At 30.4% G+C, this 13,961-nt stretch overlaps 1 protein-coding gene across 1 annotated transcript in view; it reads right to left on the reverse strand.

Moving 5' to 3' along the window:
* Positions 1-13,961, reverse strand: part of LOC108915158 (probable ATP-dependent RNA helicase spindle-E) — a 57,626-nt gene that overhangs the window by 2,896 nt on the left and 40,769 nt on the right. The window contains exons 18-23 of the mRNA XM_023456318.1: positions 13,289-13,426; positions 12,958-13,232; positions 10,013-10,286; positions 6,683-6,804; positions 3,539-3,596; positions 1,440-1,561 (exon numbers count right to left, since the gene is read on the reverse strand). Coding sequence (XP_023312086.1) covers positions 1,440-1,561; positions 3,539-3,596; positions 6,683-6,804; positions 10,013-10,286; positions 12,958-13,232; positions 13,289-13,426 — 989 coding nt within the window. The remainder of the gene's footprint in view (positions 1-1,439; positions 1,562-3,538; positions 3,597-6,682; positions 6,805-10,012; positions 10,287-12,957; positions 13,233-13,288; positions 13,427-13,961) is intronic.

The raw sequence follows: 13,961 nt of genomic DNA on the forward strand, positions 1-13,961 counted from the left end.
TGCATTTTTATCACGACAAGAGATAGATCGTAGACGCACTGCAATTATGTGGCTTGGCTATTGCCGATGTCGTCGCAATAAAAAAAATATATATATGAAAAGGCCCACTGTTCCACTGGACAGGTCTGGTTTCAACCAGTGATATAAAGAATGCTCCTTCCGTCACATGTGAAAGCTGCCATAAGACTCTGTACACCTTGCTGCCGGGTAACCAGATCCGAGTTTTTGTGATTGCTGAATCCGAATATGGGTTTTGCTTGGCCCTTAGAAATTCTTGTAATTCACTTAGAGATCATTTGCGAGTGTGTGTGTGTTTTCTTTCCATATATTTTGTGCGGGGTCCTTTCTTTGTGTAAATCTATATAACACCACATTATATAAAAGATAATTTTAAAAAATCGAAAAATATATAAGGTGTCTCATTGAAAATGCAAATATTCTACAAAAAAATAAACAAATATTTCACAAAAATTTAAACTAAGGCGTTTTGATTACTTTTTGTTATCGCACTGGGAAATATAGTTATTAATGTCCAGACATTAAATTTGAACAATATACCAGAAACAGATCCAAAATGACTGTATAGGATAGCCAAGAAATAAGTGCCAAAATTTTAACACATCACAAGCAATAAATTTTTTAAGATTTTTTAAATTAAAGCTTTGTTACACACTGGAGATAAGTCATACTTAGTAGAGTTAATAATTTGTTATTGTTTGCAAAAAGCACAGAATATCGGTACTGTACACTTAATAGTATTTAGACTAGAGAAAAATTTTAAGAGTGAAACACTTCATAAAACATTCGTATAGATAACTTAGGTATTTCTTTAATCCTTTAATTCTAGACAGCTCGTTAATGTTATTTTAATGGGCACTAAATACTTTTAATATAGTGGTCTATCATCATTATTGTTCAAATAATTCAAAAATAATATATTGAACAAATGATCAAAATCAATGTTTATGCCATTTATTTTCCTTCCTTAAAACAATATTAAGTTTAGTTTGGAGTTACTTATGAGAAGTCATTTATTAAAATACAAGAAATAACCAAAGAACTATTCAGGAATGAAAAAATATTCAAACATTGGTTCCTAGATAAAGATAAAATAAGTGTAATAGCCCAATTCAATGGCAACATAAATTTTGAAATTTAAAAATGGAAGTGATCAATTGCATTCTATGGTAAGTTACGGATTTCTAATAACTGGTCCTTTAGGCATCATTACTACATAAATATGTTTTACGTTTCTTAATACATAATTAACCTTCTATCAGTACCAAAAAAGTATGGTTAAATACAGAAACTAGAGCATTTTTGAAACAAAAAAAACAACATAGTAAAACCTATCTATACTCACATAGATTCATAAAATTTGATGTAAAAATTTTTCAAAATAAATTACGTTTATCTATGTCATTCTTTACAATACTCACTCTTTTATTTCCTTCTTAAGGCAATTTTGAGTTCTAATCATTTCGTTCTCACTAGCCACTTGCTCTGAAATATCACTCATCAACTTCACGCCTTGATTCAAATGGAAGCGCATCTGATTGATCTATGAAAAATAAAATTTAAGGTAAAAAAAACTCTTTCATGCGAAAAACCATTTTACAAGCTATGATGATAATGTTTTTAATAGTGAACATTTACAATGAAAAACTGATTTTAAAAAACATGACAAAGCTTATGTACAAGGTAAGCCAATTTCAACATTTATGAGTTTCTTGTATGTTCCGAGATAGATAAAAAGTGGTTTATATCTTTTGGACTCAATTTTCAAGGAAGATTTAATGTTAAAAACGGCATCGATATCTTGAGCCAATTGAGAAAGTTAGACCTCGGATTCAAATTCAGTGCACCAAATTCTTTTGAAAAAGTGCATTCTGGGTTAGAGGGTCGCCCAAATTTTGTCGGCTTGTGTTATAGATAGTACGTGTCTTTTTGTCATACTTTTGCTGATGACAATTCTATAGAGCAGCCATATTCAACCCTTTTGAAGGTTTAGGGTTTACACAACATTATCGGTTTTATGAACTCCTTAGACTATTTCTTTCTTTTCAGTGCATTTTTTTAAATGCTTGTTTTTAAAATGTAATTTTTTTTTAATTTTCATTTATTCCCTTTCTATATTGAAAAAAATAACAGACGAAGAAATTGTCTTGTGATTTAAAAATGAACTGTTGATTGCTGCATGGAACACCATGAATATTTGTAAATTTTTCAATTTCTCTCTTTTCCTGATAACAGTACATTTCATAATAATACTAGTAATAAGTTTATTTACAAAAGTCAATGACAAATTTAGAACAAAATACANTAATTGTTCGCTGTGCACACATTTTGTACATGAGGTTGCATATATTAAGGAGCGTAGCTCGCGTCGCAATAAATAATAATATAAGCTCCTAGATTTATTTTAGCGCGAGTACATTTGGATTCTTTAAAGATGTTGTAAACATTTAATATGATTAAATACATAAAATTTTATGTGTTCTGCAGCTCCGCAGCTCTTATGGTAACACCGCCACTAGTCTAACTGCTCCAAACGAATATATTCGCACGCGGTAAACTTTCGCGCACGGCGCGATAGCTACGTTCAATCGCATTGCACAGAGAAAGGGTTAAAAGTACCTTCTACTTGTTAAACTTTTCCTTAATACAATTTTTAGCCATCTTTAAAACTATTGGTATCTTGTTCTTTGTATTTTATACATTTTTTAAAATATTTAAAACTCTGTATGCAAATACGTGAAAATAATATATTTTTGAATATTTGAAATATTACAAACAGTTTTGCAAAGAATAAAATTTTATTAATACAAAGGGTCTCACCGGGGTTCCACATGAAATCTGCACTGGCGTGTTTTTTAACAATGGTGTCTTCAGTGTGTTGTTTGTTGATAGAAGTAACTTTTGACCAATTATCAGAGCTCTATCTTTGCTCATTTTTAAAAAAATGGGGTTGCAACCCTTAACTTCAAAATCATTTTTCTATAAAACTATGATAGATATTTGAATAAATCCAACGGCATATGAAAGCTACTGATAAGAATTATATTGTATATTTTTTTCATAGTTTTTCAAGAGTGAGAAAAAAAAATTGAAAAAATGAAGGGTGTTTTTTGTGGCTATTTCTCTAGATACACTAACCAAAAAAATCACATATAATCAGTGAGTCTTAAGCTACAATGCATAGCAGTTACATAGATCTGCGATGGGTGGATCATATTCAAAATAATTATTTTATGTTGCTAGGTAGAGTATTGTGAACTGATACTTGTTAGAACTTTAGAATATACCACGACAGTGATGTGTGAGATCTTTGTGAAGTTGCAATATTTGTGTAAGTTTTAACTGACGTATTACACATACAGATGTTATATAAAAATATATCGGTATCCGATTTTGTCATAATTAGTCTGAAAATTAAATCTTTATAGTATGCCTGTAGACTCACAATGGTACGAATATTGTATCCCAATGTCACCTTGGAACAAATGGAACAAAATCAATTGCGCGTGCGCAAGCTAACAGCTGATCCAGTCAAGCAGAGGTTAAGTTTTACATTGTTCATGGGTGAATAATTCTTTCTATATTTTAAAAATAATTATAAATAAATATTAAATATGTGACCGAAGATTTTATTGTATGTTGAAAATTGAAAAAAAAAATTGTTGGAAAATCCAACAATTTCGATTACAGTTAATACATTTATTTTGTATACTGCTATTGTCTTCCATTTTACAATAATAAATAAAAAATATGCAAAATTATATCCAACCGAATATTATACTCTTTAGCCTTATTATAGCTTCAATTGATGTGAAAAGTACATATATGTAATGTCAAATATTTTAACCAGTCTTCACAATAATGATTTTTTTGACTGGATCAGCTGTTAGTTTGCGCACGCGCAATTGATTTTGTTCCATCTGTTCCAAGGTGACATTGGGATGCAATATTTGTACCATTGTGAGTCTACAGGCATACTATAAAGATTTAATTTTCAGACTAATTATGACAAAATCGGATACCGATATCTTTTTATATAACATCTGTAAGAGTAATACGTCAGTTAAAACTTACACAAATATTGCAACTTCACAAAGATCTCACACATCACTTTCATGGTATATTCTAAAGTTCTAACAAGTATCAGTTCACAATATTGTACCTAGCAACATAAAATGATTATTTTGAATATGATCCACCCATCGCAGATCTATGTAACTACTATGCATTGTAGCTTAAGACTCACTGATTATACGTGATTTTTTTGGTTAGTGTATCTCGAGAAATAGCCACAAAAAACCACCCTTCATTTTTTCAATTTTTTNCTTCTTTCTACCGCCGCAAAAGTTTTTCTAGCAGGAAGACGACGATTGGGATATCTGGCATGATAAAGTCGTACAGCAGCAGCACAGTTCTTGTAACATTCAAAAAATACTTGCAACATATCGACATACTCGTCATTGGTATACATAATTTGTTATTTTACTCAATTTCAAAACTATTTAATATCTAGGACGCAGGTAAATAGTGACTAAAATCAATTAACACTTTAAACTAATACTTCAAATCAAATGACATTTACCTACTCGATTTTTTAATTTATTTAAGCAACTCGAACCTTGGTATAAATCTGTAACACTAATTTATGAAATTAAAAATATCTCCTCAATGGTTGGCTGTACCCATTTTAACTAAGTATACCTTTTTTATTCAAAAAGGTCCACTATTTCATATTTTGTTACTAAAAGCTGTATACGGGGGTTGGCAAAAAAGTTACTACGTATTTAATGCATAACGTTGCCTGCAGAGGGCGCTTCGTACTCGACACTCAAAAATCATTATTATATTATTTTTCCCATCATTAAAAAACCTCTGTTGAAAATTTGAAACATTTCTGACTAAAATTATAGAAATTATTAAAGAAAAACCATTTTTTATTTTTCACTTTAACACCCTGTAGCTTTTTTATTATGCGACTTGGGATATAGGTATGTTAGGTTAAATCGACTTATTTTCACCCAAGGAATCTCTGTTATCATTTGTGCCCCTCCATTTAAATACACCCTGTAGATCAATGAAACTGTGAAGAACATGGATTTCATACATCAAGGGTCTGAAACTACATTAGCCTCGTTGCACACTTGCCGGATCCGGCTGGCTCTTTCACACGTAATTTAATTTTCAAACCGGTTTGGCCGATATTAGTCTCAATTGCATTTTTATCACGACAAGAGATGGATCGTAGACGCATTGCAATTATGTGGCTTGGCTATTGCCGATGTCGTCGCAATAAAAAAAAAATATATGAAAAGGCCCACTGTTCCACTGGACAGGTCTGGTTTCAACCAGTGATATAAAGAATACACATGTCATATGTGAAAGCTGCCATAAGACTCTGTACACCTTGGTGCCGGGTAACCGGATCCGAGTTTTTGTGATCACTGAATCCGAATATGGGTTTTGCTTGGCCCTTAGAGATTCTTGTAATTCACTTAGAGATCATTTGTGAGTGTGTGTGTGTTTTCTTTCCATATATTTTGTGCGGGGTCCTTTCTTTGTGTAAATCTATATAACACCACATTATATAAAAGATAATTTTAAAAATTCGAAAAATATATGTCTATATGTCTAATATGTGTCTCATTGAAAATGCAAATATTCTACAAAAATATAAACAAATATTTCACAAAAATTTAAACGAAGGCGTTTTGATTACTTTTTGTTATCACTGGGAAATATAGTTATTAATGTGCAGACATTAAATTTGGACAACATACCAGAAACAGATCCAAAATGACTGTATAGGATAGCCAAGAAATAAGTGCCAAAATTTTAACACATCACAAGCAATAACTTTTTTAAGATTTTTTAAATTAAAGCTTTGTTACACACTTTGTTTGGAGATAAGTCGTACTTAGTAGAGTTAATAATTTGTTATTGTTTGCAAAAAGCAAAGAATATCGGTACTATACACTTAGTAGTATTTAGACTAGAGAAAAATTTTAAGAGTGAAACACTTCATAAAACATTCGTATACATATCTTAGGTATTTCTTTAATCCTTTAATTCTAGACAGCTCGTTAATGTTATTTTAATGGGCACTAAATACTTTTAATATAGTGGTCTATCATCATTATTGTTCAAATAATTCAAAAATAATATATTGAACAAATGATCAAAATCAATGTTTATGCCATTTATTTTCCTTCCTTAAAACAATATTAAGTTTAGTTTGGAGTTACTTATGAGAAGTCATTTATTAAAATACAAGAAATAACCAAAGAACTATTCAGGAATGAAAAAATATTCAAACATTGGTTCCTAGATAAAGATAAAATAAGTGTAATAGCCCAATTCAATGGCAACATAAATTTTGAAATTTAAAAATGGAAGTGATCAATTGCATTCTATGGTAAGTTACGGATTTCTAATAACTGGTCCTTTAGGCATCATTACTACATAAATATGATTTACGTTTCTTAATACATAATTAACCTTCCATCAGTACCAAAAAAGTATGGTTAAATACAGAAACTAGAGCATTTTTGAAACAAAAAAAACAACATAGTAAAACCTATCTATACTCACATAGATTCATAAAATTTGATGTAAAAATTTTTCAAAATAAATTACGTTTATCTATGTCATTCTTTACAATACTCACTCTTTTATCTCCTTCTTAAGGCAATTTTGAGTTCTAATCATTTCGTTCTCACTAGCCACTTGCTCTGAAATATCACTCATCAACTTCACGCCTTGATTCAAATGGAAGCGCATCTGATTGATCTATGAAAAATAAAATTTAAGGTAAAAAAAACTCTTTCATGCGAAAAACCATTTTACAAGCTATGATGATAATGTTTTTAATAGTGAACATTTACAATGAAAAACTGATTTTAAAAAACATGACAAAGCTTATGTACAAGGTAAGCCAATTTCAACATTTATGAGTTTCTTGTATGTTCCGAGATAGATAAAAAGTGGTTTATATCTTTTGGACTCAATTTTCAAGGAAGATTTAATGTTAAAAACGGCATCGATATCTTGAGCCAATTGAGAAAGTTAGACCTCGGATTCAAATTCAGTGCACCAAATTCCTTCGAAAAAGTACATTCTGGTTTTTGGGTTAGAGGGTCGCCCAAATTTTGTCGGCTTGTGTTATAGATAGTACGTGTCTTTTTGTCATACTTTTGCTGATGACAATTCTATAGAGCAGCCACATTCAACCCTTTTGAAGGTTTAGGGTTTACACAACATTATCGGTTTTATGAACTCCTTAGACTATTTCTTTCTTTTCAGTGCATTTTTTTAAATGCTTGTTTTTAAAATGTAATTTTTTTTTAATTTTCATTTATTCCCTTTCTATATTGAAAAAAATAACAGACGAAGAAATTGTCTTGTGATTTAAAAATGAACTGTTGATTGCTGCATGGAACACCATGAATATTTGTAAATTTTTCAATTTCTCTCTTTTCCTGATAACAGTACATTTCATAATAATACTAGTAATAAGTTTATTTACAAAAGTCAATGACAAATTTAGAACAAAATACATTACAACATAAAAACACCAACATGTATAAAACGTTAAAATAAATCTAAATCACAAAACAATGATATACAGAACTTATGAAGTGCACGACTATATAGGGTGTCCCACCATGAACTCCATCGTTGAATATCTGGGAAACCCATCTAAGGATTTATTTGAAATTGTGATGATGTGATTGAATTGTGATTGTGAGCGTGGGGCCTACCAAGCTAAAATATTTTCAAGGTCATCATACTTCCGGTTATACCGGAAGCCGATACGAACTTTCTTATTTTAAATAGAACCCCCTGTATATTATTGCATTTTTGGAAAGAGCATCTATTTTTAAGTTGAAAACATATAACACTCCATACGTAGGATTGACCATTTCCGAGATATTTTGATTTTTAAGCAAAAATTGACAGATGCAGACTGTCGGCAAAATTTAGTTTTCCCGGAAAAATAGGTTTATTTTTCTAAAAAAATATCAAAAACTTACTAAAATTAAGTGTAACTTTGTCAAAGCTTCCCTATACCTAAACCCAGTGGTTTTCATTTTATTTACGAATAAACATTTCCCTTTTCTTAATATGATGTTTCCATTTATTTCGCACATTTTAGGTTGGCCATGACAGGTAAGTAACAATCAACATGATAACTGTCACAGGTTTTTAATTTTCAAATTTATTTAGTTCCTTGTGGGTCGCTGCTCTAATAGAATCCGGTGATATATGCTATTTTATTTGGAACACTAAAAAATAGTGTGTATAGTAGTCCATTAACAACAAAGGAAAATTGTATGCATAAAGTAAGACAAGCATTTGAGCATCTATCATCAGATTCTATTAGAGCAGCGACCCACAAGGAACTAATTCAAAGGTGTGAAAAATGTTTAGAAGTTGAAGGAAGACATTTTGAATATTTATTAAAATAAATTTGACAATTATAAACATGTGACAGTTGTCATGTTGATTGTTACTTACCTGTCACAGCCAACCTAAAATATGCGAAACAAATGGAAACATCATTTTAAGAAAAAGGAAATGTTTATTCGTAAATAAAATGAAAACCACTGGGTTTAGATATAGGGAAACTTTAACAAAGTTACACTTAATTTTAGTGCAGGATGCGAATACGTTAAAAAATTAGGGGTTTCCATTTAAAAATTTCTAGTTTTCCACGTTTTCTGAAGTTCATATACAATAAAAAATTTGTGACCACCCTGTATAAAAATTGTTAAATTTTCATGTCAAATTTGATAAATTAAGTCTTCCTCTACAACATTTTGCTGACAGTCTGCATCTGTCAATTTTTGCTTAAAAATCAAAATATCTCGGAAATGGTCACTCCTAAATATGGAGTGTGTTTTCAACTTAAAAATAGATGATCTTTCCAAAAATGCAATAATATACAGGGGGTACCATTTAAAATAAGAAAGTTAGTATGGACTTCCGGTATAACCGGAAGTACGAAGACCTTGAAAATATTTTAGCTTGGTAGGCCCCACAGTCTGTATCACACCATCACAATTTCAAAAAAATCCTTAAAAGCGGTTACCCAGATATCCACCGATGGAGTTCGTGGTGGAACAACCTGTATAGTGATGCTTTGTTAGTATGCATAATATTTTAGTTTATTTACTGATTCTGCACATAGTCAAGATTGCCATGGAACCACTGCGTAGGTATGTTGTCTATTAAGTTTACTAAATAAATCTTTAAATTCTCTTTTAAGGAAAAATGTCATTATAAAAGGTGTTTTATAATACCTTCATCCTGTTCGAGACAAAGGACATATGCCTTCCATGCAATTTTTTTAAATACTTTGTTACCCACCTTATTGATAGTACCAACTCCGTTCAATATTTTCTTCCATAGGTTGTACAAATTATTAGATCTTGCTTCGTTTACCTTATCTCTCAGTCCCCCCATAGAAAAAACTTTATTGACATCAAATTGGTCTTGTGGAACATAAAATAATTATTCCTTCATAAGGAAAAATTTATTTAAAAAAAAATGTGCTTTGCCTAGAACATGATCAGGTTATTATAGGATCTACAGTATAGTAAATTTAATACAGAAAAAGCTTAAATATGCACTGGTTCCATGGCAGTCTTAACTTTATCCACTCTGGAGGGTCAATAAATAAAACATAATCTTGTGCCAACTATTAAAGCAAATATATGACATGTATGTCTCATTGTAATAAGAAAAAGGAGATGATTCCAATAAGCGAAAAATATATGACATTTAAAAAACAAAAGTTTCGATATAATATCACATAATAGCCCATTGCTTTTTTTTATATATTTCTTTGATATTGCAACAAAATTTCCTACAACTTGGTCATTACTATTTTTTCCTAGATGGAAAGGGAAAAAAGAAAAGGGTAGAATGTTATGTGGATTACCCTGTACATAACAAAAAAAAATTATTGTAAAAAGTGAGAAATAAAGTGTTGTACCCTGTTAACTTCATCCTCAGTCAACTCAGTGTCTAGGGTTAGTGATAAGTCATGAGCAGGGTAGTGAGCCTTATTAGTTATTTCATTGTAACCAAGGCCGCAAAGAATTGATGCTACTCTGGTGCCATCGTCAATCATTTTAACTCTCATTGAAGGACAAAATATAAGGGTTATAACCATGGGTAATCCTGGAATATTGGGTAGAAGTGTAGTTTGACGAAGTCGTAAACGAGCCCCATTGCCTGTTTGCCCAACGTAACCAGCTACTAGCAAGCTAAAAAAATTTATACATTAATATAAATGAAATTATTTAGGGCGAGTAGAACCTAGTGACTTGGCATTTGTCATTGATATTATACTGTAGCACTTGGATGAATGACCATCCAAGGAAGGCCTGTGATGATCATTCTCCTTCTAGTTAGTGGCCTGTATGTCGGTGTATTCACTGAAGTTGTAATATAAATTCAAGTGAGATACAAATTTACATGAAACATTTGATTTTATCTTGGGAAATGTCGTTAATTATATACAGGGTGTCCCGCTTAAATGTGATACAAGCCTGTAACTTCTTTATTTTTTAGCCGATTACAAAAATTTTTTTTTAGAATGTAGGGTAAAAAAAAACTCTTTTCAATTGTGATACTTCTGTTTTTATTAGTGCGATACACGGCCAACTAGGGAGTGCTGGTCTGAAGATGTATTGAATTTGATGAAACTTGGTGATAAGATGTTTTAAGGGATGCTGAATGAGAATACGTAATGTTTTTTAGAAAAAAAATTGCTAATACCAATTACGTAGCAGTTTTGATGTCAAAAAAAACACGTACTAGTTGACCGTGTATTGCATTAATAAAAACAGTAGTATCACAGTTAGATAGAGGGCTTTTTTACACCATTTTCTAAAAAAAAATTTTTGAAAACGGTAAAAAAGTAAAGAAATTACAGGCTTGTATCACATTGAAGTGCGACATCCTATATATGGTGTTAAAACAGTAGATGAAGTCATTAACTACAGATTTTTTGAATGAAATGAATGGACAGCTCCATAGTCTAGGTTCAATTTTTCAAGACAGGGAGTGTCAGCTACAATTAAAAAAGAAAATATGAATAATTAATTCTAATTCATGTTGGCACATTTAGTCGCATTTAGTGTGAAATGTTGGTAAGTAACAGTTGGATAAAGCATTCAGTTTTAAAAATTAGACAAATTTAAAATTGAAATTTTGAAATTAAATATACTTAATATAATTAAATATATTTTATTGAAAGGAAATATATAATACACAAGAAAATTTTGTATGCAAGAGAAGTTAAAAGTTGCAATATCTCATAAACTTTCTAAATTTTTCCATTTCAACTGAATATCTAACAATATTGTTAAAAAATATTTTTGCAAATAAAAATATTGAAGAGAAAGAAACCTTGTATATTTTTTAATATAAAATGGTAAAGATATACAGGGTACTTTAACTGGGGGCTAGGTTCAAAAATTATGTTTTTCAAATCAAATAAATAGTTGAGGTATAATTCACTTTTTAAACTACATTTTTAAGTGCAGAGTTTAGTCTTGTCTATCCAGTCCAAGCAGCACCCGAATTTGGTTGTATGTATACTTTTATCAGTGTACCTGTTACCTTTTTAAACTAACTTTATGAAATTACAGAGTGGCAGAGAACAACACTGCAATGGAAATTAATTTTGTAAAAACAGATTGCTTTAATACAATTTACGTGTTACTTTAATATCACCATATATTTTTTTCAATGCAGACAAAGCTCCAAACGTTGAAAAAATTGTTTAAAAAAAATTTTTTGCATGATATATTAAATATAAACTAGTTACTAATTTAAATGTAATTAATTTATGAATTACGATAATCATTTTTGCTGTTTTATAAAATGGAAGTACATAATATAAAATTAATAATACAGTGAAAATTGGTTATAACAGCATTGCTTTATACGATCTAATGGATATAATGACTGAATTTGGAAGTTCCGATTAAATCCTATAGAAATACCATATTAAAAATATCATTTCCTACGACACCGTTTACAACGACATTTCGGAATTAGCAACGCATTTTTATTTATATTTACCATAGAATCTATCGGTTATAACGACCAATCCACGGTTTTGACACCAGTAATTACCACTTTCTATCACGATGTCAAAAAGAACAATGTTTAATCAAGAAGAAAAATCACATATAATATAGAGACTAGAAAATGGAGAAACTAATGCAAGCATAGCAAAAAAATGTGACATGTCACATTACGATTTCAACAATTTGGAAGGATAGAAATAAAATAAAATCTCTATTCGAAAACAATTCACTCAAAATAAAGCAAGCGAGATCTTCTGAATACAAAGTTATACGTATAAATACTTAAAGACTTGTATTGTGAACTTTCTCATTTTTTCAATAAAAATTTTAAATACGTCTATCGGTTATAACAACCGTAAACAAACGGACCCTTGAAGGTCGTTATAACCAATTTTCCCTGTTGATAGATTTGAAATATTTTTTAAAAATCAATTTAAGTTTTTGATAAAATGTATATGTTACCATTTTATCTAAACATTGTATTTAGTTCGCCAATCTCAGTTACAATGAATTCTAATTTTATTCAGTTAACATGAACTACTCAATATCAATCTACCTGATGTGGTAGGCAAACAAAAAAAAAATAAATTTGGAATGTTAATTTCATTTACTTTATTATTTTATTAAATTTACTTTAGTTAGTTTTCAGTTTATCTGTTTATGAGGTGTAAAATATGTATATAAATATAAAAAAAATGAGATTTGACACAGCAATTGGGTAGATTGTGGAAAAAAAGGGTTAAAGCGAAATGCGTTTGGAAGGTAAAAGGTAGCCTCTGTAAAAATATAACCCACATTGAAAGTTACACCCTGTACACCATTGGATAATAAATACTACCTTGTTTGATAAGCTTGAGGATCATTATCTAGTAAAACAGTGTTGACGGAACTACCATCGACATCTACAGACTTATTCATAGAGCTCTCGACGCAACCGTGAAATTTCATTTCTAGAGGACTAAATGGACCTCTTAACCTGATTGTTTTTTCATGTGTAAATGTTTCTGGCATTTTAAATTCATAGCAGTTTGTAGTTTTATCGAAGCTTAACTTTGCTGCTTCTAGAATGGGATTCTCTGCCTTGATCACCATTTGCCTTTTCTGATGATCCGCCTGATCAACAAAAACCAAAAAATATAACTACAAACATGAAAAGTTAATAATCTTACCTTTGAAAGGAAACCTTCTACGGCTGGTTCTGCAAATCCTTGCTCTATCATGAACTGATTAATGGATTTTGTTATTCGGTTGTTAGGTTGATTTTTGAATAGTTCCAGATTTACTACATCGTCTACAACTGAATGTACCTAAAATTATAAAATTTATTATTACAGTTAGCTAAATAAAAATATTCATAAAACAAAAAATTTTTGCATTGGGTTGAAGTTTTAGAAAGGGTTATTTATCTTCAATCACTTTAAAGTATACTCGAGTATGCTCTATTTTGACTGTGTTCATTATTAAAAAGTTGTGTAAACCCTTTAATTGTGTTTGTACAGGCTGGTCCATTTTCGATGGGAATTCAGGGTATTTCAGAAACTACCAAAGATATGATAAATGTGACACCACGTTCTCGAGCTCGATTTTCATGGCAAACTAGACTGTCAGATCGGAAATTTGCTATCTTCATTTGTTTCGGAGTTACAGGGCGTTTCTCATTATTGTGACACTTTTTAACATGTCTGTATCTCAGCTGTTAAATAAGTTAGAGTTAAAGTAAAAACTGCTCAAGACTAATTCTTTGGCATAGAATTGAATGCCGGTATTAGATTTTTAGTAGATCTTAAGATTTCGGAGTTATGACCCAAAGTTATATTTTTTTAAATGGAAATCGTAGCTGAC

Source organism: Anoplophora glabripennis, unplaced genomic scaffold, assembly GCF_000390285.2.
Source record: "Anoplophora glabripennis isolate ALB-LARVAE unplaced genomic scaffold, Agla_2.0 scaffold1366, whole genome shotgun sequence".
NCBI lineage: Eukaryota > Metazoa > Arthropoda > Insecta > Coleoptera > Cerambycidae > Anoplophora > Anoplophora glabripennis.